This window comes from Mirounga leonina, unplaced genomic scaffold (assembly GCF_011800145.1).
Source record: "Mirounga leonina isolate KUSES-001 unplaced genomic scaffold, KU_Mleo_1.0 Mir_151, whole genome shotgun sequence".
In the NCBI taxonomy this organism is placed as follows: domain Eukaryota; kingdom Metazoa; phylum Chordata; class Mammalia; order Carnivora; family Phocidae; genus Mirounga; species Mirounga leonina.
The window spans coordinates 92,537,544-92,553,011 of record NW_023270377.1 but is presented as its reverse complement, the minus strand read 5'-3'; the positions used below and the strand labels follow the sequence as shown (position 1 = coordinate 92,553,011).

General features: G+C 38.9%; 1 protein-coding gene across 1 annotated transcript in view; it reads right to left on the bottom strand.

The window, feature by feature from the left end:
• MAP3K19 (mitogen-activated protein kinase kinase kinase 19) overlaps nucleotides 1-15,468 on the bottom strand; it is a 64,997-nt gene that overhangs the window by 38,767 nt on the left and 10,762 nt on the right. The window contains exons 3-5 of the mRNA XM_035006545.1: nucleotides 11,881-12,069; nucleotides 9,645-9,799; nucleotides 7,606-7,721 (exon numbers count right to left, since the gene is read on the bottom strand). Of these exons, the coding sequence (XP_034862436.1) occupies nucleotides 7,606-7,721; nucleotides 9,645-9,799; nucleotides 11,881-12,069 (460 nt within the window). The remainder of the gene's footprint in view (nucleotides 1-7,605; nucleotides 7,722-9,644; nucleotides 9,800-11,880; nucleotides 12,070-15,468) is intronic.

Here is a 15,468-nt window from a genome sequence, read left to right as displayed (position 1 = left end):
CGGGAGTGACTGACGGCTTTTCTCTGGGGGCTACCTGAGGAGCGGGGCCCCGAGTTCTCGGCTCCTCCGGGGCTGAGATTGGGAGGCCGCCATTTTCACTCTCCACCTCCAAAGCTGTACGGAAAGCTTGCAGGGAACAAAAGCTCCCGAGAGCAAACCTGAGCAGATTACTCAGCCGGGAGGGGGCAAGGGCGGGGCAATTCCGCCTCCGGCAGAGACATTTGGAAACCACGGCAACAGGCCCCTCCCCAGACGATCAGCGAGAACAGCCGGCCAAGACCAAGTTTACCGATCAATGAGAACGGCAGAACGCCGGCACTAAGGGAATACTGCACAGAGAATTCATGGCTTTTTTACCATGATTCTTTACTCTTTCAAAGTTAATTTTTTTAACTTTTTTTTAAATTTTTCTTTTTCCCTTTTTCAACCAACGTCTTATCAATCCCTTTTTTAAAAAATCTTTTTTATTTTTCATTTTTAGAGTCATATTCTATCCCTTCATAGTAGTTAACCTTATTTTTGGTATATATATATATATATATATATATATATATATGTTGTTCTCTCTTTAAAATTTGGGGATACACTTTCTTCTAACAGACCAAAATATACCCTAAATCTCTAGTGTATGGCTTTGTTCTAGTCTCCTGCCTGATCACATTCTCTTCCTTTTTTTTTTTTTAAATCCTCTTCTTTCTTTTTTCTTTTTTCTTTTTTTTTAAAGATTTTTTAAAATTTATTTATTAGAGAGAGAGAGATTGAGAGAGAGAGCGCAAGAGGGGGTAGGGTTAGAGGGAGAAGCAGACTCCCTGACGAGCAGGGAGCCCGATGTGGGACTCAATCCCAGGACTCCGGGATCATGACCTGAGCCGAAGGCAGTCGCTTAACCAACTGAGCCACCCAGGCACCCTTCTTTCTTTTTTCAACCAACTTCTTATCTTATTAATTCCTTTTATAAAATCTTCTATAATTTTCATCTTTACAGTATATTCCATCCCTTCATCGTATTAACCCTTATTTTTGTACATATATAAGTTTTTCTTTCTTTAAAATTTTGGGAGGCACTGTCTTCTAACGGACCAAAATATGCCCAAAATCTAGTGTGTGGCACTGATCTATGCACCAGCCTGATCATATTTGATCATATTCTGGTTTTGTTTTTGTTTGTTCATTTTTATAATTTTTTCTTTTTCTTTCTTTCCCTTTCTTTTCCCCCGGTTTCAGGTCTCTTCTGATTTGTTTAGTGTATACTTTTTTGGGGAAGTTGTTACCCTGTTAGCATTTTGTTCTCTCATTCATCTATTCTCCTCTGAACAAAATGACAAGACGGAAAAAATCACCTCAAAAAAAAGAACAAGAGGCAGTACTGACTGCTAGGGACCTAATCAATATGGACATTAATAACATGTCAGAACTAGAGTTCAGAATGATGATTTTAAAGATACTAGCTGGGCTTGAAAAAAGCATGGAAGATATTAGAGAAACCCTTTCTGGAGAAATAAAAGAACTAAAATCTAACCAAGTTGAAATCAAAAAGGCTATTAATGAGGTGCAATCAAAAATGGAGGCTCTAACTGCTAGGATAAATGAGGCAGAAGAGAGAAATAGTGATATAGAAGACCAAATGATGGAAAATAAAGAAGCTGAGAAAGAGAGATAAACAACTACTGGATCACGAGGGCAGAATTCGAGAGAAGGGATACCATAAGACAAAACAATATTAGAATAATTGGGAACCCAGAAGAAGAAGAAAGAGAGATGGGCAGAAGGTATATTGGAGCAAATTATAGCAGAGAACTTTCCTAATTTGGGGAAGGAAACAAGCATCAAAATCCAGGAAGCCCAGAGTACCCACCTCAAAATCAATAAAAATAGGTCAACACCCCAACATCAAATAGTAAAACTTAAGAGTCTCAGAGACAAAGAGAAAATCCTGAAAGCAGCTCAGGACAAGAGATCTGTAACCTACAATGGTAGAAACATTAGATTGGCAACAGACCTATCCACAGAGACCTGGCAGGCCAGAAAGGACTGGCAGGATATATTCAGAGCACTAAATGAGAAAAATATGCAGCCAAGAATACTATATCCAGCTAGGCTGTTATTGAAAATAGAAGGAGAGAGTAAAAGCTTCCAGGACAAACAAAAACTAAAAGAATTTGCAAACACGAAACCAGCCGTACAAGAAATATTGAAAGGGATCCTCTAAGCAAAGAAAGAGCCTGAAAGTATCATAGACCAGAAAGGAGCACAGACAATATACAGTAACATTCACCTTATGGGCAATACAATGGCACTAAATTCCTATCTTTCAATAGTTACCCTCAATGTAAATGGGTTAAATGCCCCAATCAAAAGACACAGGCTATCAGATTGGATTAAAAAACAAGACCCATCGATATGCTGTCTACAAGAGACTCATTTTAGAACCAAACACACCCCCAGGTTGAAAGTGAGGGGGTGGAAAACCATTTACCATGCTGATGTACATCGAAAGAAACCTGGGGTGGCAATCCTTATATCAGACAAATTAGATTTTAAACCAAAGACTGTAATAAGAGATGAGGAAGGACACTATATCCTACTTAAAGGGTCTATCCAACAAGAAGATCTAACAACTGTAAATATCTATGCCCCTAACATGGGAGCAGCCAATTATATAAGCCAATTAATAACAAGAGCAAAAAAACACATCGACAACAATACAATAATAGTAGGGGCTTTAACACCCCCCTCACTGAAATGGACAGATCATCTAAGCAAAAGATCAACAAGGAAATAAAGACTTTAAATGACACACTGCGGGGCGCCTGGGTGGCTCAGTTGGTTAAGCGAATGCCTTCGGCTCAGGTCATGGTCCCGGGGTCCTGAGATCAAGTCCCGCATCGGGCTCCCTGCTCTGCGGGGAGCCTGCTTCTCCCTCTCCCACTCCCCCTGCTTGTGTTCCCTCTCTCGCTGTGTCTCTCTCTGTCAAATAAATAAATAAAATCTTAAAAATAAATAAATAAATAAATAAATAAATAAATAAATGACACACTGCACCAAATGGACTTCACAGATATATTCAGAACATTCCATCCCAAAGCAACAGAATACACATTCTTCTCTAGTGCCCATGGAACATTCTCCAGAATAGATCACATCCAAGGTCACAAATCAGGTCTCAACCGGTACCAAAAGATTGGGATCATTCCCTGTATATTTTCAGACCACAATGCTTTGAAACTAGAACTCAATAACAGCAGGAAAGTTGGAAAGAACTCAAGTACATGGAGGCTAAAGAGCATCCTACTAGAGAATGAATGGGTCAACCAGGAAATTAAAGAAGAATCAAAAAAATACATGGAAACCAATGAAAATGAAAACACAACTGTTCAAAATCTTTGGGATGCAGCAAAGGCAGTCCTAAGAGGAAAGTATATAGCAATACAAGCCTTTCTTAAGAAATAAGAAAGGTCTCAAATACACAACCTAACCCTGCACCTAAAGGAGCTGGAGAAGGAACAGCAAATAAAGCCTAAACCCAGCAGGAGAAGAGAAATAATAAAGATCAGAGCAGAAATCAATGAAATAGAAACCAAAAGAACAGTAGAACAGATAAACAAAACTAGGAGCTGGTTCTTTGAAACAATTAACAAGATTGAGAAACCCCTGGCCAGACTTATCAAAAAGAAAAGAGAAACGACCCAAATAAATAAAATCATGAATGAAAGAGGAGAGATCACAACCAACACCAAAGAAATACAAACAATTATAAGAACATATTATGAGCAACTCTATGCCAGCAAATTAGATAATCTGGAAGAAATGGGTGCATTCCTAGAGATGTATCAACTACCGAAACTGAACCAGGAATAAATAGAAAACCTGAACAGACCTATAACCACTAAGGAAATTGAAGCAGTCATCAAAAATCTCCCCCTCCCCCCCCAAAAAAGCCCAGGGCCAGATGGCTTCCCAGGGGAATTCTACCAAACATTTAAAGAAGAATTAATACTATTCTTCTGAAACTGTTCCAAAAAAATAGAAATGGAAGGAAAACTTCCAAACTCGTTTTATGAGGCCAGCATTACCTTGATCCCAAAACCAGACAAAGACCCCACCAAAAAGGAGAATTACAGACCAATATCTCTGATGAACATGGATGCAAAAATTCTCACCAAAATACTAGCCAATAGGATCCAACAGTACATTAAAAGGATTATTCACCATGACCAAGTGGGATTTATCCCTGGGCTGCAAGGTTGGCTCAACATCTGCAAATCAATCAATGTGATACAAGACATTAATAAAAGAAAGAACAAGAACCATAGGATCCTCTCAATAGATGCAGAAAAAGCATTTGACAAAGTACAGCATACTTTCTTGATCAAAACTCTTCAGAGTATAGGGATAGAGGGTACATACCTCAATATCATAAAAGCCATCTATGAAAAGCCCACAGTGAATATCATTCTCAATGGGGAAAACCTGAGAGCTTTCCCCCTAAGGTCAGGAACATGGCAGGGATGTCCACTATCACCACTGCTCTTCAACATAGTACTAGATGTCCTAGCCACAGAAATCAGACAATAAAAAGAAATAAAAGGCATTCAAATTGGCAAAGAAGTCACTCTCTCACTCTTTGCAGATGATATTATACTTTATGTGGAAAACCCAAAAGACTCCACCCCAAAACTGCTAGAACTCATACAGGAATTCAGTCAAGTGGCAGGATATAAAATCAATACACAGAAATCAGTGGCATTCCTATACACCAACAACAAGACAGACGAAAGAGAAATTAAGGAGTTGATCCCATTTACAATTGCACCCAAAACTATAAGATACCTAGGAATAAGTCTAACCAAAGAGGCAAAGGATCTGTACTCAGAAAACTATAAAATACTCATGCAAGAAATTGAGGAAGACACAAAGAAATGGAAAAACGTTCCATGCTCATGGATTGGAAGAACAAATATTGTGAAGATGTTAAAGGCACTAGAGAAGAATGTGTTAATTGTTTCAATGTCGAGCAATCTACACATTCAATGCAATCCCTATCAAAATACCATCCACTTTTTTCAAAGAAATGGAACAAATAATCCTAAAAATTTTTTTTTAAAGATTTTTATTCATTTATTTGAGAGAGAGAGAATGAGAGAGAGCACATGAGAGTGGGGAGGGTCAGAGGGAGAAGCAGACTCCCCACCGAGCAGGGAGCCCGATGCGGGACTCGATCCTGGGACTCTAGGATCATGACCTGAGCCGAAGGCAGTCGCTCAACCAACTGAGCCACCCAGGCACCCCCAAATAATCCTAAAATTTGTATGGAACCAGAAAAGACCCCGAATAGCCAGAGGAATGTTGAAAAAGAAAAGCAAAGCTGTTGGCATCACAGTCCCGGACTTCAAGCTCTATTACAAAGCTGTAATCATCAAGACAGTATGGTACTGGCACAAAAACAGACACAGATCAGGCGCCTGGGTGGCTCAGTTGGTTAAGTGACTGCCTTCGGCTCAGGTCATGATCCTGGAGTCCCTGGATCGAGTCCCGCATTGGGCTCCCTGCTCGGCAGGGAGTCTGCTTCTCCCTCTGACCCTCCCCCTCTCATCTGCTCTCTCTCATTCTCTCTCTCTCAAATAAATAAATGAAACCTTTAAAAAAAAAAAACAGACACAGATCAATGTAACAGAGAACAGAATAGATAGCCCAGAAATGGACCCTCAACTCTATGGTCAACTAATCTTCGACAAAGCAGGAAAGAATGTCCAGTGGAAAAAAGACAGTCTTTTCAACAAATGGTGTTCAGAAAATTGGACAGCCACATGCAGAAGAATGAAAGTCTACCATTTCCTTACACCAAAATGGTTGAAAGACCTAAATGTGAGACAGGAGTCCATCAAAATCCTTGAGGAGAACACAGGCAGCAACCTCTTCGACCTCAGTCAAAGCAACTTCTTCCTAGAAACATTGCCAATGGCAAGGGAAGCAAGAGCAAAATGAACTATTGGGACTTCATCAAGATAAAAAGCTTTTGCGCAGCAAAAGAAACAGTCAACAAAACCAAAAGATAACCAACAGAATGGGAGCAGATATTTGCAAATGACATATTAGATAAAGGGTTAGTATCCAAAATCTATAAAGAACTTATTGGGATGCCTGGGTGGCTCAGTCGGTTAAGCAGCTGCCTTCGACCCAGGTCACGATCCCAGGGTCCTGGGATCGAGTCCCACATTGGGCTCCTTGCTCCAAGGGGAGCCTGCTTCTCCCTCTCTCTCCCTCTGCTTGTGCTCTCGCTGTCAAATAAATAAAATCTTTAAAAAAAAAAGAAGAACTTATTAAACTCAACACCCAAAGAACAAATGATCCAATCAGGAAATGGGCAGAAGACATGAACAGACATTTTTTCCAAAGAATACATCCAAATGGCCAACAGACACACGAAAAAGTGCTCAACATCGCTCAGCATCAGGGAAATCCAAATCAAAACCTCAGTGAGATACCACCTCACACCAGTCAGAATGGCTAAAATTAACAAGTCAGGAAAGGACAGATGTTGGCGAGAATGTGGAGAAAGGGGAACCCTCCTACACTGTTGGTGGGAATGCAAGCTGGTGCAGCCACTCTGGAAAACAGTATGGAGGTTCCTCAAAAAGTTGAAAATAGAGCTACCATACGATCCAGCAATTGCACTACTGGGTATTTACCCTAAAGATACAAATGTAGGGATCTGAAGGGGTACATGCACCCCAATGTTTATAGCAGCAATGTCCACAATAACCAAACTATGGAAAGAGCCAAGATGTACATCAACAGATGAATGGATAAAGAAGAGGTGGTATATATATACAATGGAATATTATGCAGCCATCGAAAGGAATGAAATCTTGCCATCTGCAATGACATGGATGGAACTGGAGGGTATTATGCCAAGCGAAGTAAGTCAATCAGAGAAAGACATGTATCATACAACCTCACCAATAATGAGGAATTCTTAATCTCAGGAAACAAACTGAGAGTTACTGGAGTGGTGGGGGGTGGGAGGGATGGGGTGGCTGGGTGATGACATTGGGGAGGGTATGTGCTATGGTGAGCGCTGTGAATTGTATAAGACTGTTGAATCACAGACCTGTATCTCTGAAACAAATAATACATTATATGTTAAAAAAAAAAAGAAGATAGCAGGAAGGGAAGAATAAGGGGGGGGAAATCAGAGGGGGAGACGAACCATGAGAGACTATGGACTCTGAGAAACAAACTGAGGGTTCTGGAGGGGACAGGGGTGGGGGGATGGGTTAGCCTGATGACGGGTATTAAAGAGGGCACGTACTGCATGGAGCACTGGGTGTTATACGCAAACAGTGAATCATGGAACACTACATCAAAAACTAATGATGTAATGTATGGTGATTAACATAACATAAAAAAAAAAAAGAATTTGGACCATGTCTTAGATTTCTTCGCATCCCCCAGAATACCTAGTCATGGGCCTTGTATATAGTCACTGCTCAATAAATTGTTGTTGCCTTGATATCTTTAAATGAATCCATCAAATACATGAAGAAAAAGAAAGATTTCTAATAAGGCTTTTCAATAAGGGGAAAGTGGGATAGAAGTATTTACCTGGTTTTGGCATAGAATTCATTAGAATGTCCAATAACTGCTGTTTCCTAAAACTTTGTATTTGTGACACATAATGTATTGCTGATTTTCCACTAAAATCACAGAGTTTAGGATCTCTAGGAAGAATAGAATCAACATCAAAGATAATTTAGTTAAATCTATTAAAAAAACAATATGAGGGAAAAACATTGACATCAAATAAATAAAAGTAATAACCGAGTTTGGAGCTGACAATAATAACTTCAAAATGTAAGAGAGAGTGACAATTTTTCAAGATTTTTAAGTCAAAGGATTATGCTGTATATCTTATTCCCACTCCCATCCTAAAAACATTCCAATATTTGCAGAAAATGTCCAACTTTGGGCAAAAGTTTTCATAATTCTTTAATGATGAGTAAATCAAGTAAAGATTGAAACATCCTGATAAACTGTTGTCTTACCATTCCAAATAGCTGACTTGATAGGTTTTTTTCTTTCCAGTGATTTAGCTAACTGCTTACTTTCTTGATGATTCTTTTTTTCTAATGCTAACAGCTAGCTTTTTATCATTCAAAATAGTAGAATGGCATAGAATCTCTCTTTAAAATTAAGCTGACATGTTTATTTCACAGGCTCTGGTTGAGTGGAGCGATCTTGTCATAAAATCCTTCTACATGATCTTCTCATTTCTCTTTGATGTTTTATCATCTGCAACAATAATCTCTTATGGATTTTTCTCCATTAAAGGTCATGATTCAAAAAAATAGCATAGGACCAAGAATCAGGGGACAGCCACTGCCTTGATATGTGGCAGTAAGTAAGTCACTTAACTCATTGGCACTTGAGTTTGCTCATTTGCCTTGATTAGTGTTTCTCAATGTGGCATTTTTTGATTTCCTATATTCCGGACCCCACTCCAGGCCTATTGAACACCATCTCCGGAGTGGTGTCCAGTAATCTCCATGTTAAACAATCTCCTCAGTTGTTTCTTAACTCTGAAGTCTAAGGTAGCTTCAAACTTTCATCTTTATCCCATTATACTAACTGATCCTTTTACAATAGCTCATGTTCTTAACTATACTTTTGTTCTTGTAGCTCCCTTTTCCTTTTTTATTCCCAAAACAAAATTCTCATGAAATACTGAGAAAGAATTTGGGCCATCTGTTCTTATTTGATGATAAGATATCCAGGTAACAGTATTAGGAAACTGCAATTCCAGCATGAAAAACTGTGTATTAATCCTGATTTTTTTTTTTTTAAGATTTTATTTATTTATCTGACAGATAGAGACACAGTGAGAGAGGGAACACAAGCAGGGGGAGTAGGAGAGGGAGAAGCAGGCCTCCCGCAGAGCAGGGAGCCCAATGCGGGGCTTGATCCCAGCACCCTGGGATCATGACCTGAGCTGAAGGCAGACGCTTAACGACTGAGCCACCCAGGCACCCCTAATCCTGATTTTTTTTTTTTTTCAAAAGCTAATTGTTTACTTACCCTCCTCCTAAAGAGCATTTTGGCATATAATAATTTTTAGATAACTGGAAATCACTACTATAAATTGCTTTTGATAATTGACAATGTTTTCTGAAATAATTAGTAACAACTTGGGGGTAAGGAGTTACATACTCAAGAAATATTTGACACTCCTCATAACTACCAAAATAATATTTAAACAAAAAAATAGTCAACATCATAAGAATAATAGATAGCAACATCTAACATCTGTACATCACATGCAACTGCTAAGTCTCTTTTATGAACATGCATGTGCATTCAATTTAATATAAAATTTTTTTTGAGATTTTATTTTTAAGCAATGTCTACATCCAATGCAGAGCTTGAACTTACAACCCCGAGATCAAGAGTCACATGCCCTACCGACTGAGCCAGCCAGGCACCCCAATATGTAGAATTTTAAAAAGCAATCTATATGGGGGTATAGTTCAGTGGTAGAGCATTTGACTGCAAAAAGCAATCTATATGTTTAGGTTTACAAGTGACTTCTAAAAATAACAGTGACATAGAACCTCTTCCACTGATGCTGACTGACCACTCTTACTCACGCGTGATGCTTGAGGAGCTCAGACAGAACCTCCACAGGTCTGTAGACTGTTGACATATCAAGACCCTCAAACAGATCCACATCCCTCACAGCCAGCATCAGAGGGGTCAAGCCATGTTGGTTTGGGAAATTTATATCCAGGAACTCTTCAGATGCCTTTAAAAACAAGAAGCTTAATTTCTGTTATGTTTTTACTGTGTGACTATTTATACTAATCTTTGCATTTTCCTTGTTTAGCCAAATTTTCATTTTAACCTCAGTACATTCTTTCTCAGTATCTATATTGAGGAGGGGCTGATGAATTGAAAGAACACAGGCCTAAGAGACAGACAGACTTGGGTTTGAATTTTACTTCCTTAAGCTCATTCTTTAACCTCACTGATAAGGTTATATCAAGGACACTTGATTAAATCAATGGACATCCAGTTAAGCAATGAATAATTTTCACTGGGGGCATAATTATATTAAAATATTTATTTGGTATTTATCTGAAATTCAAATTTAATTGAATGTCCTGTATTTTTTTGTTTGCAAAATCTGGCAATCCTACTCTCTAACCTTCAGAGTCCTCAGCTGCCAGTAGGAAAAACAATGTCTTCTCTGTGGGTTTTTTTTTTTTTTTAAGATTTTGTTTGTTTATTTGAGAGAGAGACTGAGCAAGAGAGAGAGAGCATGAGCTGAGCCAGGGGAGAGGCCGAGGGAGAAGGAAAAGCAGACTCCCAGCCTCTGCTGCAGGGAGAGGATTGATGATCGGAGATAGAATATGAAAAGCACTGAGTAGAATTTGACACATGCTCAATAAATATTTGTGGAGTGAATGAATGATCCACAATAATAAGGTAGCTCATTTAACTGTATATAAACAGTCAAATGTAGGTGGGTATATAGATGATATTTGCTGCTTTAATGAAAGTAAAACTTAATTTGGATAATTCAGAACTGAAAAACCACTGTAAGGCCAAATTATCCAAACTGCTTATTTTGTAGACCAAAGTAACTCACTAATTTCCATCTCTATTTCACTTTATGCCATATCAGTATAGTCAATGTTTTTACCTCAGTTTCTCTAGGGACAAACTAAAGATAATGATATTACCTCAGAGGCGTGCTATGGGAATTAATTAGTTAATATTTTTTTTCAGTCTCTGAAAAGAAACTACCTCTTATATCAATGTTTATTATTAGTTAGAACCAACATGAAAGGTTTGAGCTGAGAGTACCCTTCCAATAGCACATTAATTCAGCATATCTGCTTATTAAGTTCTGGATTCAGTGATAGGCACCAGTTTCTTAAAAAGTGGCTGCTAATATTTAGGGTGGAAAAATGTGGTTATGAAAACATATTGGATTATAACAACTGTTACAAATACCATTGAAATAAAATTATTGTCTTTCAAAAGTGTTCTAAGCTTCAGTTATGACATATGGCAATTTTAGACTATGGTTTAATACAACAAAAGAATTTAAAGAGTTCTTTGGATTTTGTTGTAGATTTCTTTGAACTCTAGGTGACCAGAATTCTGTTCACTTTCTCTTTATCTGTTTGTGTCTCTACCATAGGGACTAGAAGAAACTGTTTCCTAGCAGCAATTGATTTTCTTTCAGTTGGAAGATCATGTGATCTGACAGTATCTCTGAAGGTAAATACCAAGAATAGGCAGCTGCCAGTCACCGACAACTAAAGTCCTTGGTTATGTATATGGTTTTGTAAGTTACTTTGGGAAAGCCTATCTGTGGCTAGAAGATCTAAACAAGAAGATCAATACCTTTAGAAGAAAGCACGTAAAAAACATATCCTCTTAACTCCTCTGGTTACAACTAAATATTATGCAAAGCATAGGCTCTCTGATTCCCTTTTCAGGATAAAGATAATAAGTGCAGCTGGTCCAAAGGGATCTAAACAGCAATTGTACAAATGGCAATGATGTCAAGGGAACTCCTCTGAGCAAGTTGACAGCAGTTCTCTAGGGGCATCCTGGGAGCATATCATTTCCCATGGGTGCTGTGTGATTCTAACATCCAGCTGGAGGAAGGTGGAAATAGGCCGCTGCTGTGTTTTATTATCCTGTTTTCCACCCTAGTATCCTCTTTGATCCTGTTTCTTTCTCCTATTTTCTTCCTGAAACTTTCTGGGACTGCATTTGCAAAGAACTTATTTTTCTTTAAAAGGAGTCCTATGTAGTCCTTTCTTACCATTCACCTATCCAAAGGCAGAAACAAACATCAATTTAACTTACCAGCAAGTGTTGAAGTTGTTCAAGATTGCCTTGCCATGAACTTTGTAGAAGTTGCATTTGGGGAGCCTGGATTCCATTGATGGCCAAGAGTTGTCTTTGCACATCGCAATTAGCCACATGAACTGCGGTTTGATTGCTGTAATTACAAAGGGTGATATCTGCTCCCTTTTCCAGAAGAAATTCAACAACCTGCAACACCACAACATTCTTATTTACATTTTTTACTCTTTTTTTTTTTAAAGATTTTATTTATTTATTCATGAGAGACGGAGAGAGAGACAGAGGCAGAGGGAGAAGCAGGCTCCCCGCAGAGCAGGGAGCCCGATGCGGGACTCGATCCCAGGACCCTGGGAACATGACCTGAGCTGAAGGCAGACGCTCAACCGACTGAGCCACCCAGGCGTCCCCATTCTTATTTACATTTTTGAGTGCAAATAGTATCTTCAGGGCTACTCAGAAAACTTAGTTAGACATGGCTTTGATTCATGATGTAGGAAAGGAGAATAAGAGGGGCATAAAAATGAAGAATTGATTTGAATGCTGATGATTGCTATTTGCCTTTTTTAAGTTAGGAAAACAAAAATCTCCATGACATGGATGATTTGGGGATACTATTCTTTTCTTTGTTAAGATTTTATTTTTAAGTAATCTCTATACCCAACATGGGGCTTGAACTCACAACCCCGAGATCAAGAGTCACATGCTTGGGGTGCCTGAGTCACTCAGTTGGTTAAGCATCTGACTTCAGCTTAGGTCATGATCTCAGGGTCCTGGGATTGAGCCCTGCATTGGGCTCCATGCTCAGCAGGGAGTCTGCCCCTCCCACATGCTTGTGTTGCCTCTTTCTCAAATAAATAAAATCTTAAAAAAAAAAAAGAGTCACCTGCTCTAACAGCCAGGCACCCCTTGGGGATACTATTCTTTTCTTAAAACTAGAAGTCTGTGAGTATATTATGTTAAACCCACATAAAGCATCCAAGTCCTATTAGTATGATCTGTAATTTAAATATAACAGGGCTCCTGGTTAGCTCAGTGAGTTAAGTATCTGCTTTTGGCTCAGGTTATGATCCCAGCATCCCTGCTCAGCAGGAGTCTGCTTCTCCCTCCCCCTGTTCTTGCACTCTCTCTCCCTCTCAAATAAATAAAATCTTTTAAAAAAATAAAATATAAACCCCCCAAATTTAGACATACATTCTTGAAAGTACAAATATTTCCACAAGTATTTCTAGGGAGCAAATAAATGCTATTCACAATGTTGATACATAATTTATTCAACAAATAAGATCGAATGATTAACATGGGTCAAGAACTGTCCTTGGTGCTGAGACTCCAACAATGAACAAGGCAGGAACCAAGCTTTAAGGCATTTACAAACTAATGAGGAACAGAGACAGATAAAAAGGCAATTGTGACATAGTGTGATAAATGCAATGATAGGGTAAATATAGGAGACTGAAGGTGGCCACTTAGAAGAAATGAATTAAGCTGTCTTGGAGGGTCCAGGAAGACTTCGTGGAGAAAATGATGTCTATTAAGCTGAGAACTGAGGGATCAGACTTAGTTAACTAGGCAAAGGCTAGGGGAAAGATTGTTTCAAGCAAAGGATATAGTGTAAACAAAGTACAGTGGATGCTATGGACTGAATTACTTCTTCTCAAATTCATATGTTGAAAATGTGACTGTATTTGGAGAGGGGGCCTCTAGGAAGTAATTAAGGTTAGATGAGGTTCTAGAAATGGGGCCCTGATCTGATAGGATTAGTGTCATTATAAGAAGAGACAGGAGAACTTGTTTTCTTTCTCTCTGCCAAGTGAGGACACAGAGAGAAAGTGGCCATCTATAAGCCAGGAAAAAAGCTCTCACCAGAAACCAAATTGGCTAGAATCTTGATATTGGACTTCCCAGTTTCCAGAACTATGAAAAAATTAATTTCTATTGTTTAAGCTACTCAACCATGGTATTTTTGCTATGGAAAGTCCAAGATGCCGAATACAGAGGACAAAAGAACAAATAACACTCAAAGCTCTGGAAGTATAAATTAGACATGGAGCTCAGGATGGGGGATGGAGGGTAAGGAAATGTGATGGAGAAGTCAACAGTAGATAAATCCTGAAAGGCTTTACCAACTCCCTTTAGGAATTAGAGTTGTATCTTCAGGGCAATGGGAAGCCAGTGAAAGATTTTAAACAGAGAGATGACATGATCAGATCAGCACTCCAAAAAAATCACTGTGGGAAGAGCAGAAGTTGAGAGACCAATGAGATTACTCAGTGGCCTCATGTAGAGAAAATGGTACCAAATCAGGAAAGTGGTAGTAGAACTGTAGCAACTGAGGGCATAATCCAAGAATATTTAGGAGATAGAACTGATTAGATGTGGGTTTTGATGGTGAGCCAGAAATCAAGATAATCCCCAGGTTTTTCACTTCAGTCCATTTTTGTCTAGTTTCCCTACTGCCACTGAGGACCCGGCCACCATGATCTTTGGCCTGAAACAATGCAACAACCTTCTAATAGGTCTCTCCATTTCCAAATACCTTTGTCTGAAACCCATTACAGTGGATAGATTCAAAAAGTCAGAAAATAATAAGTGTTGTCAAGGTTCTGAAGAAATCAGAACACTTATACACTGTTGTAAATGGTACAGCCACTTTAAAAAACATTCTGGCAGTTCCTCAAATGATTAAACATAGAGTTCCCATATGACCCAGTAATTCCACCCCTAGGAATTCTAGAAGTGGAATGAAAGAGAAATGAAAACATATGACCACATTAATACTTATACACAAATGTTTGTGGCAGCCTTATTCATCATAGCCAAAACATGGAAACAACCCAAATTTCCATCAATGGACAAGTGAATAATGAAAATGCGGTATACCCATATAACAGAATATTATTCAACTATGAAAAGGAATGAAGTGCTGATCCATGCTGCAACATGAATCTTGAAAACAGTATGCTAAGTGAAAGAAGCCAATCACAAAAGACCACATGCTGTATGATTCCATTTATATGAAAGTCCAGAATAGGAAGATTTATAGAGACAGAAAGTAGATTAGTGGTTGCTTAGGGCCAGGGCAGGGAAAAGGAGGAAAGATAGAAAGAGATAGCTAAAGGGTTCAGAGTTTCTTTTGGGGGGGGGCAGGGAGGTGGGTAGTTCTTTTTGAGATGATGAAAATGTTTTAAAATTGACCATGGTGACGATTCTATATTCATGTGAATATACTAAAACCCACTGAATTCCACACCTTAAATGGGTAAATTGTATGGTATGTGAATTATATCTCACTAAAGCAGTTTTATTTTATTTATTTATTTTTTTTAAAGATTTTTATTTATTTATTTGAGAGAGAGAATGAGATAGAGCACATGAGAGGGGGGAGGGTCAGAGGGAGAAGCAGACCCCCTGCCGAGCAAGGAGCCCGATATGGGACTCGATCCCGGGACTCCAGGATCATGACCTGAGCCGAAGGCAGTCACTTAACCAACTGAGCCACCCAGGCGCCCACTAAAGCAGTTTTAAAAAATGCCTTTGCATGCCTGGTTGTCCTACGGGGTCTGGGCCCTGCCTTCCTTTCCAGCCTCA